The 21,818-nt window shown below is 39.2% G+C and overlaps 1 protein-coding gene across 7 annotated transcripts; it reads left to right on the plus strand.

Annotated features, from left to right (window-relative positions):
• The first annotated feature begins 790 nt into the window (after positions 1-790).
• LOC18424293 (3-phosphoinositide-dependent protein kinase 2) lies at positions 791-21,321 on the plus strand. 7 transcript variants are annotated; one of them, XM_088845766.1, is made up of 12 exons: positions 791-1,419; positions 7,859-7,936; positions 8,872-9,052; positions 9,228-9,280; positions 9,392-9,493; positions 9,579-9,681; positions 10,028-10,106; positions 10,201-10,366; positions 18,487-18,621; positions 18,763-18,929; positions 19,302-19,574; positions 20,613-21,321. In XM_088845766.1, exons 3-12 carry the CDS (start codon positions 8,923-8,925, stop codon positions 20,836-20,838), a joined length of 1,434 nt encoding a protein of 477 aa, XP_088701892.1. In that variant the 5' UTR covers positions 791-1,419; positions 7,859-7,936; positions 8,872-8,922; the 3' UTR covers positions 20,839-21,321. The 7 variants fall into 7 exon arrangements, with proteins under 7 accessions (XP_088701892.1, XP_088701894.1, XP_088701891.1 ...); XM_088845768.1 differs by having other exon boundaries at positions 19,302-19,524; XM_088845769.1 differs by lacking the exon at positions 791-1,419 and adding an exon at positions 4,349-4,418 and having other exon boundaries at positions 19,302-19,524.
• The last annotated feature ends 497 nt before the right edge of the window (positions 21,322-21,818 follow it).

Raw genomic sequence — 21,818 nt, forward strand, 5'->3', positions numbered from 1 at the left:
AATGGTGTGTTACATATGGAAAACATTGCAAAGAAAGATATTGTTAGAGGCAATCCCTTAGAGAGAGCATACAAGAGAGTTACTGGGTAGAGAAGAAGTAAAAAGAGAAAGTAGAGACTAATAGGGATGGCAACGGGTTGAGTCCAGTTATATCTGGCTTCATCAAGGATTTGGACTCGGATCCGAACCGTCAGGTACAAAAGTTGAATCTATATCCATATCTATTGGGTCCCAGGTCTATCTCGTCGGGTCTCATGTCTGGTCGGGTCTATTGCTACCCTCACTAAGAGTTTCTTTTTTTATTTGTACCTTTTTTACATCATATACTCAGGTAACAAGCTTACGGCATCCACCGTTAGATTTCAAGCAATCTGAATTGTGGTTTAACAGTTAAAGATGACTGTAAATTCTTATTGTATACAATCTTTAATACACCTAAACGAATGGGGCTTGAAGTATGTGGTTTAATAGTTAAAAATGACTACAAATTCTTATTGTATATAATTTTTAATACAACCAAACGAATAGGGCTTCAAGTATTTTATCTCCAATGGTTTACGAGCATGGTAAGGTCCATATGGACCCAAATTTCAACCCAAATACTATTTGGATCCAGATTTTAAGCCCGGACCCAAATTTCAACCCAAATACTATTTGGATCCAGATTTTAAGCCCGGCCCCTATCCAAATATTGGACCTAAACCCTTGTGTTGGGTACACTATTCGGGTACGAGTCGGGTCCGGGTCCATGTTCACCCTTAATAGGGAGAGAAGTAGAGAGGAAAGAATCGAGAGAGAAGTGGCTCACTCATAGGGTGGCAGTGTTCCAATGATAGGAGTGTGGGCGCGCGCTTTTTGGCCGGGTCAAGGCTCCTTGCGATCCCCCCCGCCATGATTGCACGCCCATGTGCTCTCCATCCCTATATCTCTCTCTCTCCATCTCTCTTCTGCAACTCCTCTTTCTCTCTCTACTCTCGCACAAAACAAACGAGGACCGCTTTCTTTCTCTCTCCCTTCAGCTGTATATCTGCCTCTTCTCTGCTCTCTTTCCTTTTTTGTTCTTTTTTATTCCGGCTTTTTCAGGGCTCGCCTTTTCCTGTTCCTGTTCTTTGACCAAAGTCCGCAGTCGAATCTCAGTTGAAATGAATGAATGAAAGTAGGGTTTAGGGGGAGGGATGATGTTGATCGCCTGCTGCGGCATAAGAAGAAGACGAAGAAGACACCATGGAGAAGGACTTTCAATCCAAGCTCACTCTGCAACATCGGAGAGATGCCTCCTCCTCTTCTTGTAACAGTGTTGGTAATAGCAATAATGGCGTTCAAAGGTCTAGGAGTTTTACTTTCAGAGCTCCTCAGGAGCATTTCAGAATCGATGAATTCGAGCTTGGCAAGTTGTATGGCGTCGGATCTTATTCTAAGGTAATTATCCCTTATTCCCTCTGCTTTGTTTCTGGTTTTAATTTTCATCGTTTAGGTTTGAAGCCTCGGTCTTGTTCAAATTTAGGTTTTCTTCTTCAACATTCCTATTTTCATTTTTTTCTCTGTTTTTTTTTATTGCGAGGTTGGGGGGGGGGGGGGGGGGGTTTCTTATTTTATGCTTTTCTTAGGGCTGTTTTCTCTTCTAAAATTTCCTTTTCTCCATGGTTTTTTTGCTTGTTTGATTTTTTTTTTTTTGCATTGCACTGTATTGTTGTATAATTTTGGGATTTTGGGGAATTGCGCTTTGGTTTGATCACAAACGTGGAAAACCCTAAATATGTTCAGACAAAAGTGGAAAACCCTAAGTATGTTCAGCCATCAGATGTACCCAGCAAATAGTAACAGCTTCTGAAATATTGTGCTTGCTTTTTCTTTGTATCAATTTTTGATACACAACTGGTTCTCCCCAAAAGTTGTATATCTTTGATCTACTAGTCTAGTTGTGGGTTTTGAAGCTTGGCATCAACTTCCTCATGACTTGGGGATATTGAGCTGGGTATCGGATATGATTGTTTAACATACAGTTGGAATTATGGAATGAATTGAGACGATATTTATCAGAAGTACCCATCAGGTTAGTTGGTCTTCACATATTTAAATATCGGGGCTCCTTTATCAAGTGAAGCTAAGCTAAACTAAAGCCTAACCTCGTAACCTCTAACCATACCGAGGAGGGGAGCGCCTCAGGATGCTTTACCTCGCGTAACTGGCCAAATTCAATGCAGCTTCACTTTATTGAGCTTCTTAAGTGTTTCGATTGGGAATCTGCATATCAGTTCCTTCTTACTAGTCTTTGACGAAATTTTAAAAGACCTAAAATTTAATACTTCATGTTAATGGACTCAAACTCATACTAACTAGAGTGATCAAAATCTTCTTCGTTTAACCATTAGAAAAAGATCACTCATTACTTTGTTTTCCATAAGAAAAAATGACTAGTGTTTAGTATTTCATATCCTTACCTTGCTTTATAGAGTTCAAAATTCGTTGGAAATGAAAGATAACACTTAGCCAGTATTACCATCTTGCCTTGGCTGCGCCTAGGGCCCTTGTTGGATCCCCAGACAGTGGCTCTCTCCACTTCAACTTTAAGTTCCTAATTTCCATTCAGAATACATGGTCCTTCACAACAGCACAATCCATTCCCAAATCAATTGAGTCTGAATCAACTGGCTTTTGTACTCTAGGTTCACCCATGTCCCACAAAAGGAAATTTTTGTGTAGTGGCACAAAGCATTTCATGCAGCTAGTGTTCGTACTCGAGACGAATCGCAAATGATTCATGTTACGTATCAAGATATTGAATTTTAGAATGATATCTTTTTCACTTATGTGTAGCCCAGCCTTGAGTTTTGCAAAAGCATACTAGGTCATTGAGCTTCGTATGCTCCAATCTATTCCTTTTCTTTCTATGTCTGAATTCAGTTGCACTCTAATTGAGTTTGTGCCACTTGCATTGCTAGTCTGGCTAAGAATATCAATGGCTATTCTTTGTAAATTTGGAGCCCTACCCCTAAATTTGTTCAGCATTAGATGTTCCAAGCCAATAGTAACAACTTCAATGGGAAAATGAAAATCAGCTTGCCATCGTAGAAACATATAAGAATAAAATGAAACTACAACGAAAAAGAGTTCTTTGTAAATAAAACATGGGATAACATTTGGAACACAAATGCTAAAAATTAAATTCGTATTGTAAAATGAATGTTCCACTTTTCCTCCCAATATTGTTAGCTTTCTTGATTAAATTTTGATCATAAGGTGTTGGTCCTGATTTGATGCTTCATGATGGTTTTTCTGTCTGGAAATGCCTTAATTCATCACATGGTTCATTAGGAGCAGCCATTTATATATCAAGAGATCTGGTTATTTATTAATTGTGGTTGAAATTTTGTAATCATGTTACATATTATTGAATAAGCAAGAAAAATAAATGTTTTCCTAGAGTTCAGTCTTTGGAATTGTTAGTTTTTTAATGGATTAGGTGGTTGGATCAAGAGGGTGTTCCTTTCCTTGATTTGCATACACAAAGGATGCATAGGGGCTTCCCCGGAGGTCACCCATCCTTTTACTGTTCTTTCCTAAGCACAATTACCTCTAAAGTTGTCCCTGGTTGAAAATTTGTTGGATCTATGTACAATAGAGAAGATATGAAGATCTGGTCAATTAAATGGTTGGAAAACTAGTACATATCTATATTCATCCTATTTAAGTAAAAAGCAGCCGCCTAGAATACCATCCTGCTGCTTCAAAATGAGGCAATCAAAATCTGCCTGGGATGGGTTCACCTTTAGTAGGATGGCTTAGAAGCCTGCCCAGCTGCATTGGCCTAGGCTCCACTACAGCTTTCTCCACCTGTGGGATAAAAAATATCACAGTTGGAGGGCATTTTTTTTCATCCCCCAGCAGTGGGGCGAAGCCTTTGGAGGTGTTCTAATCCTCCCAAATCTCTGAGTATAAAAGATGAATTTTATTTGGATTAAACTTTTATGGGCATTGGTGGAGATTTAAATTTCGAACCCAATCTTTTGTGTTTCACTACCCACTTATATGGGTGCTTTTGTTGCACTTATTGTTCAATCCACTTGATAAAGGGTTACCCAGCCAAACTTTACGGTGGCATATCCTCGAACAATGGATTTTATCACTACTAATAATTAAGAATTTAAAAGCATATACCTGGTGCCTATTTATTTTTCAAACAAAAGAAAGAAAAAAAGAAGAGAAAACCATGTGCCTATTATTCTGGCGGATGATTCTTTAATATGGGTGTGTGTTTCAAATGTCGATGTGATAATAATTTGTAATAAATGTCATGTTAATGCTCTCCAACTTTTTAATGCCTTTTCTCTAAATAATGATGGACAAGTTATTTACAGGCTGGAAAATAATTTGTGGAATTACCACATTGTCCTAAATTATCATGATTTTACCCCCAGGTACTATATTTTCATGTTTTTTAATTCCAAGCTTGCCTCCAGTTCAATTTCGAATTGCTTACATTTTTGTCTTTTATTTTTGTGAATATTATGGCAGTTCAATGCCCAAGATATCGGACTGCCTCATCTATAGGTGATTCGCTATTGGGAACGTCAGACTATTCAGGAAATATCGGACTGCTCAATACTTAGATTTTATGTATGGACTGGTTTTATGTCTCCAATATTGAAGGGATTTGAAGTAAAAAAATGGGGCGGTCCATTATCTCCAACATCGAATAGCCTATTATTCCCTTTTCTTTAAATGCAATGGTGGGTAATAAGAAAGTAACAAACTGTATGCCATGACATTTCTCCAAAAAAAAAACAAAACAAACTATGCCATGATATGGGGGTTGACCATATGGCGATACACATACAAAGTGATGTGTTCGGCATATTAAAAAAGGAGATAAGGAGTTGTCCAATGTTGGAGATATTGGACCAGCTTCATTTTTTTAAAAATATGATTTAATGTTGAAGACATCGGACTAGTCCATATGTAAAAAAGAAATACATCTAAGTATGGGTCATTCCGACGCTTCCAATATCGGACCCCAAAAATGAGGCATTTTGATATCCAAGGCATTGAACTGCTTGAGGATTCAAAAAAAAAAGAAAAGAAAAAGATTTTTATGTTTGCAACATCAAACTGGGGAAAAAGTGGAATAAAAAAGACTATGAAAATGTAGGACTTGGATGTGAAATTTTGAAAACTTAGGACCGTGTGGTAATTCTGCAATTTTTCCATTAACAATTTGTAATGTTTCTAACGGACGAGTTGAAATAAAGTCATTGTTGTTGTTATTCATGTCTGAGCCTAAAGGATTTGGCAACTATACAGTACCCTAAAAACTTTAGTGCTTTTATGGCAAGTTATGTTGAATTTATCTCTATTGGCTTGTATTAGTGCGAGACAGACCTTTTTTGGCCTAAAAATGATGATAGATGTGCTTGGAAATTGGTAGGGAAGGGCCTACTTCAAACTGTTTTTGTGTCTTTTAATAGGCAATTGAGATATAGCTGGATATTTATGTGAGGAATGTTTGTTTGCGGTTGATGGTTCAACACTTGCATTCAAACCGTACTTGGATGGAAAATTGGAAACTAATCTCTTTACGGGGACTAGATGAGAAGTTTCTGTTAGACGTGGATGTTTCATCAGTTGCATGCCGCTATCCACTTCATTTCTTTACAGGAATTTAGTCATGTTCATACTTTGAAACATCATGAAGGCAATTCAACTGTGGTGAATTGATGCTTTAGTAATGCTTTAGTAGAATTTTCATGCAGACACAAGGAGGTTATTGTTCTCATCCCTCCTTGTAAGTCAATAAGTATTGAAATTTGGAGGAGAAGGTCCACATAACGGTGCATATTTCATTGTCCATCAAAGGTATCATTATCATTAGTGTATCAAAAAGCGCTAGGCAGGTCCCCCCAGGCCGCTTAGCGCCTAAGCGGCTGCCCAGTTGAAAAAAAAGTAAAAATCCCAATATACCATATTTCAAGTTGAAAAAAAAAGAAAAAAAAGATAGAAGTCGATAAGAGAATTTTGATAATCCATATTGTTAAAACAGTAAACTGTAAAACCATACAAGTGTAGGATATAAAAGTCAACACTCAACACAACAGAAATAAACAGAAATTTAAAAAATATACGGTCTAACAAAAGTCAACACTCATGACTCAACACAACAGTCAACAGACTCAACACTCAACACTCAGCAGTCAGCACCAAGAGGCAAGAGTCTTCAGTCATCATCATCATCACCATCATCATCATCAGAAGGAATATTAATAGTGCAAGCCTCATCATATGCATCAGAGTCAAGGCCATCATCATCAGAGTCATCTCCCTTTTTAATATAACGCTCATCCTCTTTTGTTTCTTCTGAATCTGCCTCTGCCTCCTCCTCTTCTTCTACCTTCCTCTTACTAGTATGTGCAGTCTAAGCAGATGAGGCCCTAGGAGTCTTGGTTGCTCTACCCCTTTTTTTGTGCCTTTGAACTCAAATATTGTACAATTTCCTCCTTGGTAGCCTCATGAACTTTTTTACATGGGGCAACATCCTCCGTAATACCGGCAAGGTGTTTTCTAAACCGGTAAATGCCCCCATTAGTATCATTTCCACAATAATTACATTTAATACGATTTTTATCACTTGGATTCGGGTTATAACCATACTTCCACCCCGGATCTCCACTCTGACTAGAAACTAGAGAAGATACTTCCATAGAACAGGGCCTATTTCCATCCTTTTTTGATTCTTCAAACTTCAGAAGTTGTCTAATCTCATCTCGAACTGCTTCAGGAACCTTTGTACAAGAAGCAACATTGCCTCTAACACCAGCAAGGTGTTTTTTGAATCGGCTAATACCCCTATTGGTATCTTTTTCACAAAAATGACACCTTATACACTTTTTATCATTTGGTTTTGGGTTGTACCCATACTTCCAACCCGGATCACTTTTTCTAGGAGTAGCAGAAATATATCTATGACAAAGATTTTGTTCTTGTTTTTGTTTTCCATAACTTAAAAATTGCTTAATCTCCTCCTTGATAGCTTCAGGAATATTTTTACAAGGGGCAACATCCCCTTTAATAGCGGCAAGATGTTTCTTAAACCGGTTTATGCCTTCTTTTGTATCTTTTTCACAAAAATTGCATCGAACGCAATATTTGTCATTTGGATTCGGGTTGCATCCATATTTTCAACCCAGATCTCCACTCCGACTAACTTCTGAAGAAGACATCTCAAAATAAAACAAGCAATCGAAAAAATGCACTTACTTTGGTTGCTTGAACTCCAAACTTTGAGAAACATTTCGATGATTCGATCCAATGAAATGTAGTTTTTTGAAGGTTTCTATTACTCTAAAAGGGGTTCTGGTGTGTTTAGGGTTCAAATGAACCTAAAAGCTATCATTCTTAACTTTTATATCTTTGAAAAAAATGAAAAAAAAGAAGAAGAAGTTTTTCCTCCTTTGGGCAGGGTGCAGGCGCTAGGCGGCCGCCTAAGCGGATTCTGTACCGCCTAGGCGGTCGCTCAGGGACCACTGCCCAATTTGGCCGCCTAGGCCTGGGCGATGTGCCCAGGCCTTCTGGACCGTCTAGGTGCTGGGCGGTCCGCTTTTTTGAACTATGATTATCATAAAAAGATATGCTGGGCCCCTTTATCAACCTGAATGAACTTCTATGTTGAAGGGGCATCTTTGGGAAACTCTTCTTAGCAGTCTTGGTCAATTTTTCTGGTTCTCTGTAAGTTTATGGAGCTCCTAAATGTGTATACTATAGAGAGGTTGTTTTTTATTAAACAAGGAACTCATCCATGTCTGCTACATGATTTGGTCATAATGATGCAAGATTAGTGACCATATTTCTCCTATCCCACATGCAGGATCTTCTGCTTCCTATGTGGAACTTGAAATGCTTGGATATGCTGATTAAACTGGACATTTGATTGGGTTGCGTGGAGGTTCTTTACGGGAACTGAAATAGACAATGCTCTGGGTGTTTGCGGTTCTATATTTACATTAGCTATGGGTTGCTTACTATTTTCAGATATTTGTCTTTACAATTATATTTCGGCGTTCTCTTAATCATGAATGTTGTTCTTCAATAGACTCATAGTTGTTCATCCTATCTAGCATAGTTGATTTGTTATGCTTTTTTGAGAACTATGTACTTCTCACAAGGATTGTTTTGATTGATTATTTTAAAAAAATATTTTTATGGATAAAAAAGGTTTTTGAATGCTTTTTATTTGGATATCAATCATTTAATGGTCTTTGAAAATTGGAGGTCTAATTTTCTGCCTTCATTATAGTCTTCTCTTTTCTTCTTTGTAAGGAAACCTTTTAAGAATTAGGAACTATGGAATTGTGTAAAAGTTTCCCAAGGATTAATTTCATGTGCTATGCAGAAAATGGTGTTTGATAAGGATGCTCCAAGTGAATCATTTTGGTATATCTGTTTGATCTCTGAGTAGTTTTTGTGATATTTGCTTGTGAAGCAGTCCCATTGTTTTTCCTTTATGACATTTGGAATTTGAATTATTTTGGGCTAGCATTAAGACTACATTGAAGGGAAGGGACACTATGCGTAGAAGGCTCTGTTGCTACCTTTCTTTTGATGTTGAATGAAAATTATTAATTATGACTTACCTGTTAGAGCTCTGACGACTTCCCTGTCATAGGTCTGAATTTAAGTATCAGAAGCATTAGACAATTCTATTGTTTGGGACTAGATACATTATAGGTGTGGAACATATGAGATGATTTTTTTATGATACATCTAAGCTTGCTGTTATTTGTCATCCCAATGAACTTGTGTTCTTCTGGTGAAATTCCCGTTTTTTTTATTAGCATTTTCATCTTAATGTAATTTTTACACAAATTCTTTCTAAAACAGGTTGTTAAGGCAAAGAAGAAGGACACTCGACAGATTTATGCTTTGAAGATAATGGACAAAAAGTTCATCACTAAAGAAAACAAAATTGCATATGTCAAGATGGAGCGCATTGTTCTGGATCAGTTGGACCATCCTGGAATCATAAGACTCTATTTCACTTTTCAAGACACCTATTCCTTGTGTATGCCTATCTGCTGACCGTCTTTTCCTCTTTTACATTTTATTTAGCACACAATCTCTTATGAATACCTGTATCATTTGCATATATAATTTCTGTTTAGTATATTGTAGTCCTGATGTTATTGGCCTACTTTTATTCATTGTCTAACATGTTTCCATTAATTTGTGCAATCAAGACATGGCACTTGAATCATGTGATGGTGGTGAACTATTTGATCAAATAACAAGGGTGAGTTTTGCAGGAAAAAGAAAAGAAAAGAATAATACCTTCCTTAAGCACGAACACTCATTAAGTTCGTGTTCCATACTGACACACCCTAAAATACTCAATGTTGTACAGAAACGTCGTCTAACAGAAGATGAGACACGCTTTTATGCAGCGGAAGTTGTGGATGCTTTAGAATACTTACACGGTGTTGGATTAATTCATCGGGATATTAAGGTAATTTATGTTATTTGTAAACCTTACATTAGTCATTTAGAATTTATAGTGAAGGCCATATTGAAGTTGCTGATTTTGGTAGTAGCCAGAGAACTTGCTTCTTACTGCTGAAGGCCATATTAAAATTGCTGATTTTGGTAGCGTGAAGCCAATGAAGGATAGCCAGATTAATGTCCTTCCAACATCTAGTAAGACTTTTGATACTTCTATATGAATCAGTTTGTGTGATGAATTTGGTATTTTGGGAAAGTATTCCATAATCAAAATGACATAGAGGAAGAACCGAAGTAAGTGTCAACACAACCCAATCAAAGGATGGGCAGTGATGGAATGAAAATGGGAGTTCCCAGAACAATGATTGACCCAAGTGATTGGTCCTACTCTTGCTCTGTCACTCTACTTTATTTGACTGGACATTGATGACACCTATGACGACAACTTTTCTATGTTCATAGTGTACAATTATATTTTAATGGAATTCCTGAGTTCAATGTAATGGTCATTTTAAACAATATGTTCTCTGAATGTATGCAGATGAGAAGGCTTGTACCTTTGTGGGAACAGCTGCATATGTCCCTCCTGAGGTCCTCAACTCTGCTCCTGCAACTATTGGGTAGGGGAAAAATGTCTTATTTTGCTTTCTGGTGAATGTTAGGATATCTTGTTTTAGTTCCCATCACATTTCAGGTGTTCATATTTTGGAACAGGAATGATCTTTGGGCGCTTGGATGCACCTTGTACCAAATGCTTTCAGGAAATTCTCCTTTTCAAGATGGAAGTGAGTGGCTTATTTTCCAAAGGATAATATCGAGGGACTTCCAATTTCCAGACTATTTCTCTGCTGAAGCAAGGGACATTATTGATAAGTTACTTGTAAGAGGAGTGTCTTGACTTGGTTTCCTTATTAATTGAGCCTTTTCTGTTTTGAGGTCCTTGCATTAGCATATTTTTGCTATTACGGCCAAAAAGTTCTACGCGCAAAAGCTCAGATCTTCATCCAAATCATAATTCAGTTTAATGTTTAATACTCTTATACATCTTGCATATAGATGTCACCATTGTGTTTATAACATAAAATGGGAACTGCTTAAGGATTTACAGGTCTGCAGTTTAGTTTACTGGTTAGGGTGCAAATAACATCTTGCTAATTTGATATGGTCTTGAATCTGAATCTCTGCTTTCCCAACAAAGTAATTGATGGTTCTTCTGGCTGGTCATCTTTGCATATGACTGTCGTTACTCTCTGAGAGTTTGATTATTGCCATATAACTTGTGGTTATTCTTTTTGTGTTTTCTTTGCCCTGTGGCTGCTCTTTCTGTCCAGAGTGCATTCCATGTTCAGATGTCTTCCTTCGATGTCTGTTAATTATTTCATGCACGTGTATAGGGACAGTTTGTTTCAAGGAAGAAAGAGGGGAAACAAATTTTGTTGCATGAGTAGTTCATGATCTTGGGACTATGTTTGACTCACCCAACCCCCAAGCTAGTCATTTCTTGCTGTATAATGGTTTTACTGATTCTTTAATAAATTGATAATACGAATATCTGATAATTGAGAAAAACAGAACACTTATTGGAAGTTTAAGAAATATCTGAATAAGTGTGTACTTCAAAATAACTGAAGTATGGAACGTATATGCATTCGAGTTTGAAGAACAGAATTGCTCAAGGGTATTCTTTTGTATGGTGTGTCCTGACTTCATTTGTCCGAGGGCTGTTGTACTGGAAGATGGGAAACTGGATGGGTCGCAGTTGAGAGCAAAGAACAGAAATTGCTCAAGGGTATTCTTTTGTGTGGTGTGTCCTGACTTCATTAGTCCGAGGGCTGTTGTACTGGAAGATGGGAAAACTGGATGGGTCGCGGTTGAGAGCAAGGCTCAGAACAAGATGATAGAAACACAGCGTAGAAAAATTGTTTCTCAAATGAAATGCAGCTACCATGTGAGAGGTTGCGGCAATGGCCTTTAAAGACAAAGTTAAGAGGAGTCCATAAGGGAGAGAGAAATGATAATTATGGTGGAGCCAAAGGGCATAATTGAAGAGTGGCCTCTGTTAAGCTTCACCTAAGTAGAAAGGGACAGTTAAAAAAAGAAGAAGAAATAGCAGGGGGGGGGGGAGGGGGATGATGGCATTAAGCGGGGAAGAAAGCCCAATTAGGGCCTTCTACTCATGAAGAAAAATGAAATGGTGGATGAGAGGTGAAATGGGAAGAAGCCAACACCTGAGCATTAGAGAGACTTTGGGGAAGTAAAATCCAGTAATCTGGAGTTTCCTAGTCTTAAAATATGGAGATTTCCACACCCTCTAGCGGATCATGAGAGATCATGTCGATCCCATGCCGAGTTCGAATTCCAACTATTAAAGAAAGAGGAGATCTTTTGGGCACAGCGATCCAGAGTTAAATGGTTGAAACATGGCGACCTCAACACTGGTTTTTTCCACAAAATAGCTACTTGCAGGAGGAGGGACAACACAATTTACTCAGATTAGAGTGTACAAAACTGTGCTTGACCAAGCACCCCATATTGAACATGCAATTATCAAATTTATCCGGAAACTATTTGTGGCACCTCAGGGCCCGAGACCTTTCTTGGCAGACCTTACTTTTCAGTACATCCCCCCCATCTCTGCTACCTTGCTTGAGCGACCCTTTGAAGAATCAGAGATCCTTAAGGCCATTTCTGATCTTGGCCAAGACCGGGCCCCGGGTCCCGATGGTTTCCCGGTTGCCATTTTTAAGACTTTTTGGGATACTTTTGAAGGGGATATCCTTTCTTTCTTCCATGAATTCCATACTAAAGGGATTATTCATCGTGCTATGAATGAACCTTCATTGCGCTCATCCCTAAAGTCGAAGGTACCAAAGAACTCAAAGATTTCAGATCCATTAGTCCGATCAATAGCTCATACAAGATTCTCTCCAAAGTTCTTGCCTCTAGACTGCGAGAGGTCCTAAGCTCGATGATCTCTCCTACACAAGGAGCCTTTGTAAAAGATGGACAAATTCTAGATGGAGCATTTGTCGCTAATGAGGCTATCTATTCTAGGCACCGTGCAAAATTGCCCGGTTTAATTATCAAACTCGACTAGGAGAAAGCCTATGACCATGTTGATTGGTCCATCCTTGATGAAACTATCGTTTGTATGAGGTGGAGAGCTTGGATCAAAGGCTGTATTTCAGGCCCTTACTTCTCTATTTTAATCAATGGTTCCCCATAAGGCTTCTTTCCTTCCTCTAGGGAACTCTGCCAGGGAGACCCCCTTTGCCCTTTCTTGTACGCGATTATCAATTTCGCGTTTATACCAGGCTCGCTTGCTCCAAGGCTTCAAAATCAGCAACTCAGGCCGCTGATCTCTCACCTCCAATATGCCGACGACAACTTGCTGTTTTGCAAGGCTGCCTAGGAGCAACTAGATACTCTTCACCTCTACGTCAAATTATTTGAGATGACAACGGGCCTTAGGGTGAATATGGCTAAATCTAAGATGATCGGTGTGGCTCTTGATCCCTCCATAGTAAGTTCTCTCGCATCCAGCTGGGGTTGCTTCTCAGATGATTTGCCTTCCTCCTACTTGGGACTCCCTCTTTGTTTAGTCAACCTGCGACTTAATCTATGGGGCAACATCATAAATAAATTCGACCGAAGGTCGGCGGGATGGCAAGGCAGATTTTCATCCTTGGCTGGTCATCTTACCTTGGTTAAAGCCACACTTTCGAGCATCCCTATTTGTCAGATGTCGTTACTTTATATGCCAGCCTCGGTGGCTCACCGTTTGGAGCAGCTAATGAGGAATTTTTTGTGGTCTAAGTAATGGTGATAGGAAAATTCATCTCATCCATGGACTAACGTTTGCAAACCTAAATCTCTAGGGGGGCTGGGCAATGCAATCTCAAAGACAATAATCTTGTCTTACTTGGGAAATGGTGGTGGCGTTCAGCCACCCTAAGCAACCACTTATGGCAGGAAATGATCAACTCCAAATACCGGAGCTCTGACCCCTCTTGGGTCCCGTCCAGACGAGCTCACAGCAATACTTCTGGTATCTGGGAATCTATTTTGCGCTCTTACCCACAAACTCGCTTCTGGATTGATCCTTGGCTAGATGATACACCTCTTAAGGACCTCCATTCCAGCTTGTTCTTGCTGGACCGTGCTCTAGTGCAACAGTGGAATCTTACTTTCAGCTGGTGGGTAACAGGAGGGTGTGGAGCCCCATCTTTAGAAGATCCCTTTCTAACTCTAAATGTCATGACTTTACAACCCTTTCCAACACTCTAGGCTCAATTTTCCTGCCTCACCAGGGACAGGACAGCCTCATTTAGACCCCAATCCACTTGGGAAACTTCTTGGGGACCTCCTTTTACTCATCTCAAGCCCACCCACACTCCCTCCTCTATTGTGACTAAAGCATGGATCCCTCTCGTCCCCCCCAAGATTCAATTTTTCAATTGGATATGTGCTTCTGAGAGAGCCTTCACAGTGGACCAACTACAAAGAAAGGGACTCCAAATCCAAAACAGGTGCATTATGTATACCGAAGTAGAGGAGAGCAATGCTCACCTTTTCATCCACTGTAAGATGGCCTCGTCACTATGGGCTGAATTCCTTCAGTTATTCCAATGGTAGCTCAAATTTCTCAACCCCGTGGCACGAAGCTGGTACCCTGCTGTGGAAAGCATCGGTGGCTGCGACTTTTTGGGTAATCTGGTATGAGAGAAAGGCCAGAATATTTCGAAGCCAAAAATCTTCCTTGGAAGCTCTAGTAGAAAAGATTAAAGAAGCAGTCATTTTCTGGGCAACCCCTCACAAGCACTTCAAAAACCTCTGCCACTCTGATTTTCTCCACAGTTGGGCCATTCTCTTCTTAAAACCTCAAAGGCTCCCTCGCTCTTCCCTTTGGAGACCACCAAAAGAAGTCCAATTTAAATTGAAAACCAAAAGAAGGCCAATTTAAATTGAACTTTGACGAGTGTTCTCTCGAAAACCCTGGCCTTGCAGGCATTGGTGGCTTGTTCTGCGACCATGACAACAATATCCTTTGTTCCTTTTCCATCCCTATATGCATCTCAGATTCCACTGTTGTGGAAGCTTCAGCTCTCCGGGAAGGACTCAGAAAATTCGACCTCACTTCAATTCATTCTTTAACCATTGAGGGTGCTTCTTTCAGTGTGATATCCTGGGCTTCAGGCTCAGCCCCATGCTTAGAGACTCGACAGCATATTTGAGGAAATTCGTTATCTCAATGGGACTCTACAAATCTCGAAGAACCACTTATGGAGAGAAGCAAATGGTGAAGCTGATGCCTTAGCGAAGGCAGCCACAACCTTATCTCATGCCTACCTGATTCACTCTTAGGGAATATTTTTTGCTTGGTATTCCTATCTCAGCATGGTTTTGATCCCCTCTATGGTTGCAAATCAGTGATGTAAATCATTTTTTGGCCTATCTGAGCTAGCGTCTGTGGGTAACCTATTTTTTGGGCGGAACCCTTGTGTGGGTATCCAGTCCCCCTCCTTATTTTCCCTTTGTACTCACTTTAGCTTAATGGAGTTAACATATTAAAAAATAAGAAGACTTGTATAAGAGAAGGCTCAAGTAAATAAATGAGTTATTTCTCTTAATTTTCATTTGACTAAATTTATTAATTAAAGATATTTCTAATATATTAATTTTGCATCTAATTTTTTTTCAAAAAAAATCGATTACTTGTTTTTTTTTTTTGAGAAAAGTTCACTATAATTGCATTATACAATAGTAGAATTAATCTTTTGTTTTTTGAAATTTCTCTAGTTTTATATATTTTTTGTGTTGGTGCGCCCTTGTGACACTCCCAAACTAGGCAACTTCTAGCTGGCAATTATACCTGTTCCCGCTCAAACACACACACTCTTGTCTTCAACAATTAAGCTTCTGCCTATATTTTGATGGGACTCCCATTGGCTTATTCTAGAGCTTTAGGGATCATAGGCAAGGCGACACTTCTCCCCTTTTTTGTTTTCTTCTGTTGCGGATGCTTTTAGCACCGCATTAGGGCATTCATAATGCAAAGTAGTTGTTTGAGTTCAAAAGGTCATAGAAGGGGCCAATGGGGTAACAATATTTTTTTGGAAGAAAAATAGACCATATTACTATTTAAATGAACCTAAATACAAAAGAATGAAAAACAAAATAGGCCACCCACAGCTCGGGAGATCTTTACAAAATGGGTTTACTATTCAACTGCCTAAATATGTATGACCAATGGCTTATGGCAGCATAAAATTGTCGTGCTCCTTTACGAAAAAGGGATGATAGAGAGGAAGAAGTGCGGAGTGATGAGAGTGAGGATTCTAGGTGAGAGGATAGAGGAAAATAAAGAGATGAGGAGCGTGTGACTTTAATGTACGAGGAGGAGCTATGAGATGTGGGTCCACTTGCTCCCCTTCCTTTGCCAGGCTGTCAGCCAGGTGGTTGGTTTTCCTTGGTATGTGATTGAAGCTGACCTGGAAGACCTTGCACAAGAGGCATACACGGCCAAAGAGACACCGATCTCCATGGGCTTTGAACACTGCTTGAAGCACATGCAATGGCATTTCTAGGGTTACCCTCAATTGTAAGCTGGGAGTTAGTAATGTAAGCCAGGTGGATATGTTTGAGGCCTTCTAAAAGGGCAACTGTCTGGGCCATGGTGGAGTCGGTGTGGGCTATAAAACCTGAGAATGAGAGAAGGGGCTATCCTTCAGAATTCTTTAGAACGCCCCCAAAGCTTGAAGGATCAGGGATCCCGAAGGGGGCAGCCATTGGAGTTTGATTCAAGGGAACTGGGCCCCTTCTTTCATTTTTTGTGGTGGTGTGTGTGTGGGGGGGGGGAACCCAGACAGCACATGTGATTTGAGGGTTGGATTGAGGGACAATGATATTTTGCCAGCGATTGAGGAAATCAGAGGCTTCCAAGTTTATCAGGCGTCTATACCCCCTAGCCCCAAAAGATTATCTTGGCCCTGATTTGATCTTTATGGGTTTGTGATGATGGTAACTGTGCTTGAAAATTTCGGCGGTTCTGTTATTTTCAAATTTGCCATAAGGTCACCAATATGGAGAGAATTGACCAATCTTGGCTAGCGGTGGAGGTAGGAAGGTGGTGAAGAGTTGGGGGACTGATGCTAGAGTGGCCCATTGTCAGTCAAAAGCTTGGAGGAGCTTGGACCATACTACAGAGTCAACCCCGTGGTGTATAAAATGGTGGTCAGTGGTTGCCTCATTGTGAAGGCACATGACGCATTGGTTTGGTAGCTGGTTCCTCTCCTGTGAGTAGGATCTAGCTGAAGGCTTGAACTCTGTGAGGTGTGGATGTGGGATACTCATCGGGGCTTAGGAATTGATGTTCAAGTGACAAAAATGATTTTAGGATATTGATGTAAGCATTGTCAGGCCTTGGAATTGATGTTCTAGTGACAAAAATGATCAGAATCACTGTTCAAGATGGTAAGAGTAGAGAACTGGCAAGAGCTTGGAATGTGCTTTTGATGGGTTAGCAGAAGATAACTCGGCCTAAATCTGGGTGGCTGGTGTTATTGAGGGATTTGGCGCAATTGGACAGTTGGGTATTTACCATTTGCTGGACACCTGTACTAAACCTGCCGCATCTAATTTTTCAGTATACTCGATTTCATTGTCTCTATCCTAATTTCCACAATTAATCACTGGGTGAAGGTAATGTGGAATTTTCTATGGAATGGAGCATCTGAAAAAACAGAGGATAGACATGGTTTACTGGAAGCAAGTATGCACAGCAAAAAACAAAAGTCGGTTAGGAAGAGGAAAATACGGGAGACCAATCAGACCTTAATTGGCAATTAAGAAATATTTGGGAGAAGGTAAATCAAGTGAGGGAAAACTTTATAAGGAAAAAGAGATAAAGGTATCAAATGGGAGGGAAGTGAAGTTTTGGCTTTGTTACTGACAAAATGCAGGGCCAATTAAGGACAGGCTTCCTTCTTTGTTCAGCCTAACCCAAACTCGGGGAAAGCAGAGACTGTGGGGCCTGAATATGAGAAGAGGTTTGAAAGATGGGATTGAAGATCCAACAAAAGTGATGAATGAGCTCCAAGGTTTCTTTTATTCAGCAAGGAAAGAAGACAGCATGATATGGATCCCCGCTGCTAAAGGGGTAGTCACAAGTTACTGGTTCTCCAAAAAAAAAAGGGAAAAAAAAAGAAGTTAAAATGGTATGTACCGCCAAATCCATCTAAAGAGGTCTTACTTGGGATGCTTGGGACCAAATTATAGTTCAAAGAATATGGATCATGCATGACCCTATTGGAGTACAGACTTTTGGATGGCTGTGAGTTTGAGGACAATCCTGACCATTGACAACATTAACAAGGGTATGAAAGCAGAAATTGGGGGTCATAAATGTTCACCGGTTCCATTCTATTATCATCCTCAGGTCTATCAACCGCCTACTGTCTGAAGTAGGCTGAGTCATGAGCCTTCCTAACATGGTTATAAAGTGTTTGGACGCTGAGCAGAAAAAAACTACAAATACAAGGTGATACCAACAATTTAATAGCATGGGAAAGCAGGAAAGGACGCCCATGGGGACTATCCCAAAATTTTGAGAAAATTTTATACACCATGAGTGATCTTGATTTGACCTTACATTTGACAATAATGAGGAGGTGGATGAGCGGGCAAGAGATGGAGTATTCACTAGAGTTACAAAGTTTTTTACTTTTTCATGGTTCAATTTTGTGTAGAAAAATCCAACTTTTGTTTATACATGTATATCAATTTGGTCATTAATGAAGGTTCATTTACAAATTATTTAGAAAAGCAGAATTGAGACTTGGCTGCATATGCTCCTGGAACTATCTTCGGCTTGAGAATATGACATCGTTTATTAATGTAATTAATCGACTTTTGTGCATGTCAATAATGATTATGAATGTCAATTATGAATTTGCTGACTGTAGACTTTTTGATGGAATCCATTGATGCTCTTTTTTGCAGGACATAGATCCCATGAAAAGACCTGGTGCTGGACCTGGTGGTTATACTGCCCTAAAAAGGCACCCTTTCTTTAAGGGAGTGGACTGGAATAATCCACGTGCATTACCTGCTCCAAAACTTGCTACACCATTGAAAGTAGGAATCCCTTTGTGTTCAACGTATCTTTTTTACTGCGTGTACATGCAGATGTTATCCATGTAGACTTTTACATTGCTATTCTGTTTTCTGTGTTTGTCCAACTATAATTAGATAACCAATGTGATTGATTGTTTTTAGAGTGACGATGCTGATGTTGAAGATTTGGAATGGGGACTTTCACATGTTGGTGACAGTTTTGTTCAGAACAGCACCTCCCTTGATGGCACTGGTGGTGCCACGTCATCTGTGGAGTCTCATTCCCATATTGCTAAGCTTGCCTCAATTGATTCTTTTGATTCTAAATGGTATGGAGCGATAGCAGCCCTTGGCATCTTACAACCATTAGTCGTGCCCCTGATGATTTTCATAAATGTGTTATTTACAGGATCGATTTTGCGTGTTTTTCTCGCAATATATATTGGTTTGATTTTTTGTGAGTTTCACTAAATTTATGTGATCTCCATGATGATGAACTTGTCTCCACTGATTTTTCATAAATATGGTATTTATATGGGATGATTAGGATCAATCTTCATAAACCAAGTTTCTCTGATTTGTGGACTACTGAGGCAATAACCATTTGAAGCTGATTTGACTTTTGTGTTCAACTTTACTTGTTCAAAAAACCGCATCAATCCTATCAAGCACTTTCTTACATGATACCCTATGTTATACAGGCAACAATTTCTGGATCTGGGAGAGTCAGTGATTATGATCTCAACGGTGAAGAAAGTACAGAAGCTCTCTAGCAAGAAGGTGCAGCTCATCCTCACAGACAAACCCAAGTTGATCTATGTGGACCCTTCCAAGCTGATGGTGAAAGGAACGATAATTTGGTCTGACAATCCCAAGGACCTTAGCATCCAAGTGTCCAACTCTTCTCATTTCAAAATCTTAACGGTGTATACTTATTTCCACACTTTGTTGGGCCATTTACATATGGGAAAGTGGTACGTATTGTATTCCATTGGAGTATGGAAAACCTGTCCAATGGCATCATGATAGTCCGGTTAAATGATTGATGGTAGTGAAGTGTGGGAACAACCATTGAGATCATGTCCTGTTCTGGTGGACACACTTTCTGCGCAATCCATCATTTCATTGGAGTGTCACGGCCCTACGAGCTATGGTTTTCATTAGTCCATTGGAGTCTAATACTTTCCCTTATTGAGAAGTGTAGTATGATAGCGGTTAAAGACTAAAAGTATGTTAAATGCTCCTGGACCCTCTGATGTCAATTAAAGTTGAGGTGAGTTGTTCCCCATTCCAATTCCATCAAAAGATTTTGATGGACATGAGTGCAAAACGGCTCATCTCAACTCTCCATTCCTGAAATATGGATATTGGAAGTATTTAATGTACTGTTTGTATGTTAAATATATTAAATGCTGACAGTACACCTACTAATTAGCTTACGAGGGCATATACGCTACTTTTCTGCAGGAGCATTACTGTATACCTACTTCCTCCATCACAAGACCTACTTGGGAGGATATTTTCAATATGAAACCTTTACAAACCAACCAAGAATTGCTAGACTAATATTTTCAAAAGTAAAAATTTTCATTTTTAGTTTTTTGACACTTAGATCTCATCCTTCAAAATAGACAGTCTCTATTCATTCTTGAGACATTATTTTTTTCAAGTGCATAGAGAATGCAATTTGGAAAAGTTTCTTATTGAGGTTAGTCCATAGGTTGAAAAATTTACACCCCCAAATATTTGGGTCTTAAAATTACTCTGACATTGGATTTTACTTGGGGTAAATGGACATTATACTCTAGTGGGAGCATGAAATCTTTTGGTTTAGCTTATTTAGTCATGCTTGCAGACGTTGGCACAGCCAAATAATCAAATGTCAACAGTGGATAGCTTAGGTGATGTCAAACAACTGCAGGAAACTTTTAAGTGCACACATGCAATACTTTCTCTTTACCTATTTTATCATTATTACTGATGCATTTATTTTTTTGTCATTAATGCTTCAGCCGAAGAAAGTGGTGTCGTTTGAAGATGCAAAACAAAGGGCGTGGCAGTGGAAGAATGCGATTGAGGCCCTTCAGAGCCATGAATCTTAGGTGCTGTGTTACAGTCAAGATCAAACTATTCCAAGGAATCCCACATAGGTTCATCCTTGGCCCAATCCAGTGGGACCTCTTGGCTCTGATTTTACAGATGAGTACTCTCCCTTCACCGATCCCTGGTATTACATGAGAGTGAAAGTATCTCTATACCTTTCAGCCTGATAAATTGTAGAATGTCCTTGAGGATTGTTTTGGTGCAAGTCCTTGTAAAATGTAATTTAGACGAAATGGGTACGAGGGAAAAGCATCTCTCCCTGTTTCATGTACATTACATTTTGACATTGCTGGTTTTCGCCAATCTTTGTTCATGAGTGAAAATTTCCTGATATATTTCATTCGAAAAGAAAGAAAAGATTGGCCATTGATACCTGCTTCTCGAGAACTGGCAAGGCTAATTGGTTTCAGTAGTTGGAAGATAATTTGCATTGATATAGAGTAATGGAATTTGTCAAAGAAGGATGAGAACTTTACATTTTATCTTATCCCGTCTCATGCCCGGGTAAAAAGGCTGGATTGTTTTGGGTAGACAGCTAATATAAAATTTTGTCAAAACTTATTATGAATTCTGAACCTACAGTTATTTATTTTAGCCAGCTTCAATTAATTGCAAAAATGCTACAGCGATGATGGTGATGATAGAATAATGGAATGGAATGTTCCCTTTTATTATCATGGTTGAGGCTTAGAATTCCGCTCAGTTGGACTGAGGAAGATGTACGGCTAATGACTTATTCCCAAACCATCCACTTTTCTCCTACCAGTAAGCTCATTATTTCTGGCGCTCCATCTCACCAAGGAAACCTTTCCTCATCCCGAACTAAGCCTTTTCTCTTTCAAAATGTATTTTGTGTAAGGCTATCTGTGGTCTGCATCAACGATAAATTACCTTTTTAACATTATATGTATGGGAGAGTGATATCATGTGTCATTCTAATATAATGAAACCATTCTTTTAGAAAATTATGGTTGTGGCAATTGTATGATGCAAAATTTTACCATACCTTCTCTACATCTTAATAATTAGTCTTAAAAAAATAAAATTTAATTTGCGTCCAATATATGGTTCAAATGCGTTCTCTTCTAGCAATGAATTTAGATAATCTATTTGGT

The sequence above is a fragment of the Amborella trichopoda genome, chromosome 9 (assembly GCF_054954075.1).
Source record: "Amborella trichopoda isolate Santa Cruz 75 chromosome 9, AtrichopodaSantaCruz75HAP2 v2.0, whole genome shotgun sequence".
NCBI lineage: Eukaryota > Viridiplantae > Streptophyta > Magnoliopsida > Amborellales > Amborellaceae > Amborella > Amborella trichopoda.

Coding starts and splice junctions, on each gene's coding strand:
- LOC18424293 (XM_088845765.1), top strand. CDS start 1,225: ATGGAGAAGGACTTTCAATCCAAGCTCACTCTGCAACATCGGAGAGAT. Junction 10,107..10,200: donor TCTGCTCCTGCAACTATTGG/GTAGGGGAAAAA, acceptor ATTTTGGAACAG/GAATGATCTTTGGGCGCTTG. Junction 18,930..19,301: donor GATTCTTTTGATTCTAAATG/GTATGGAGCGAT, acceptor TATGTTATACAG/GCAACAATTTCTGGATCTGG.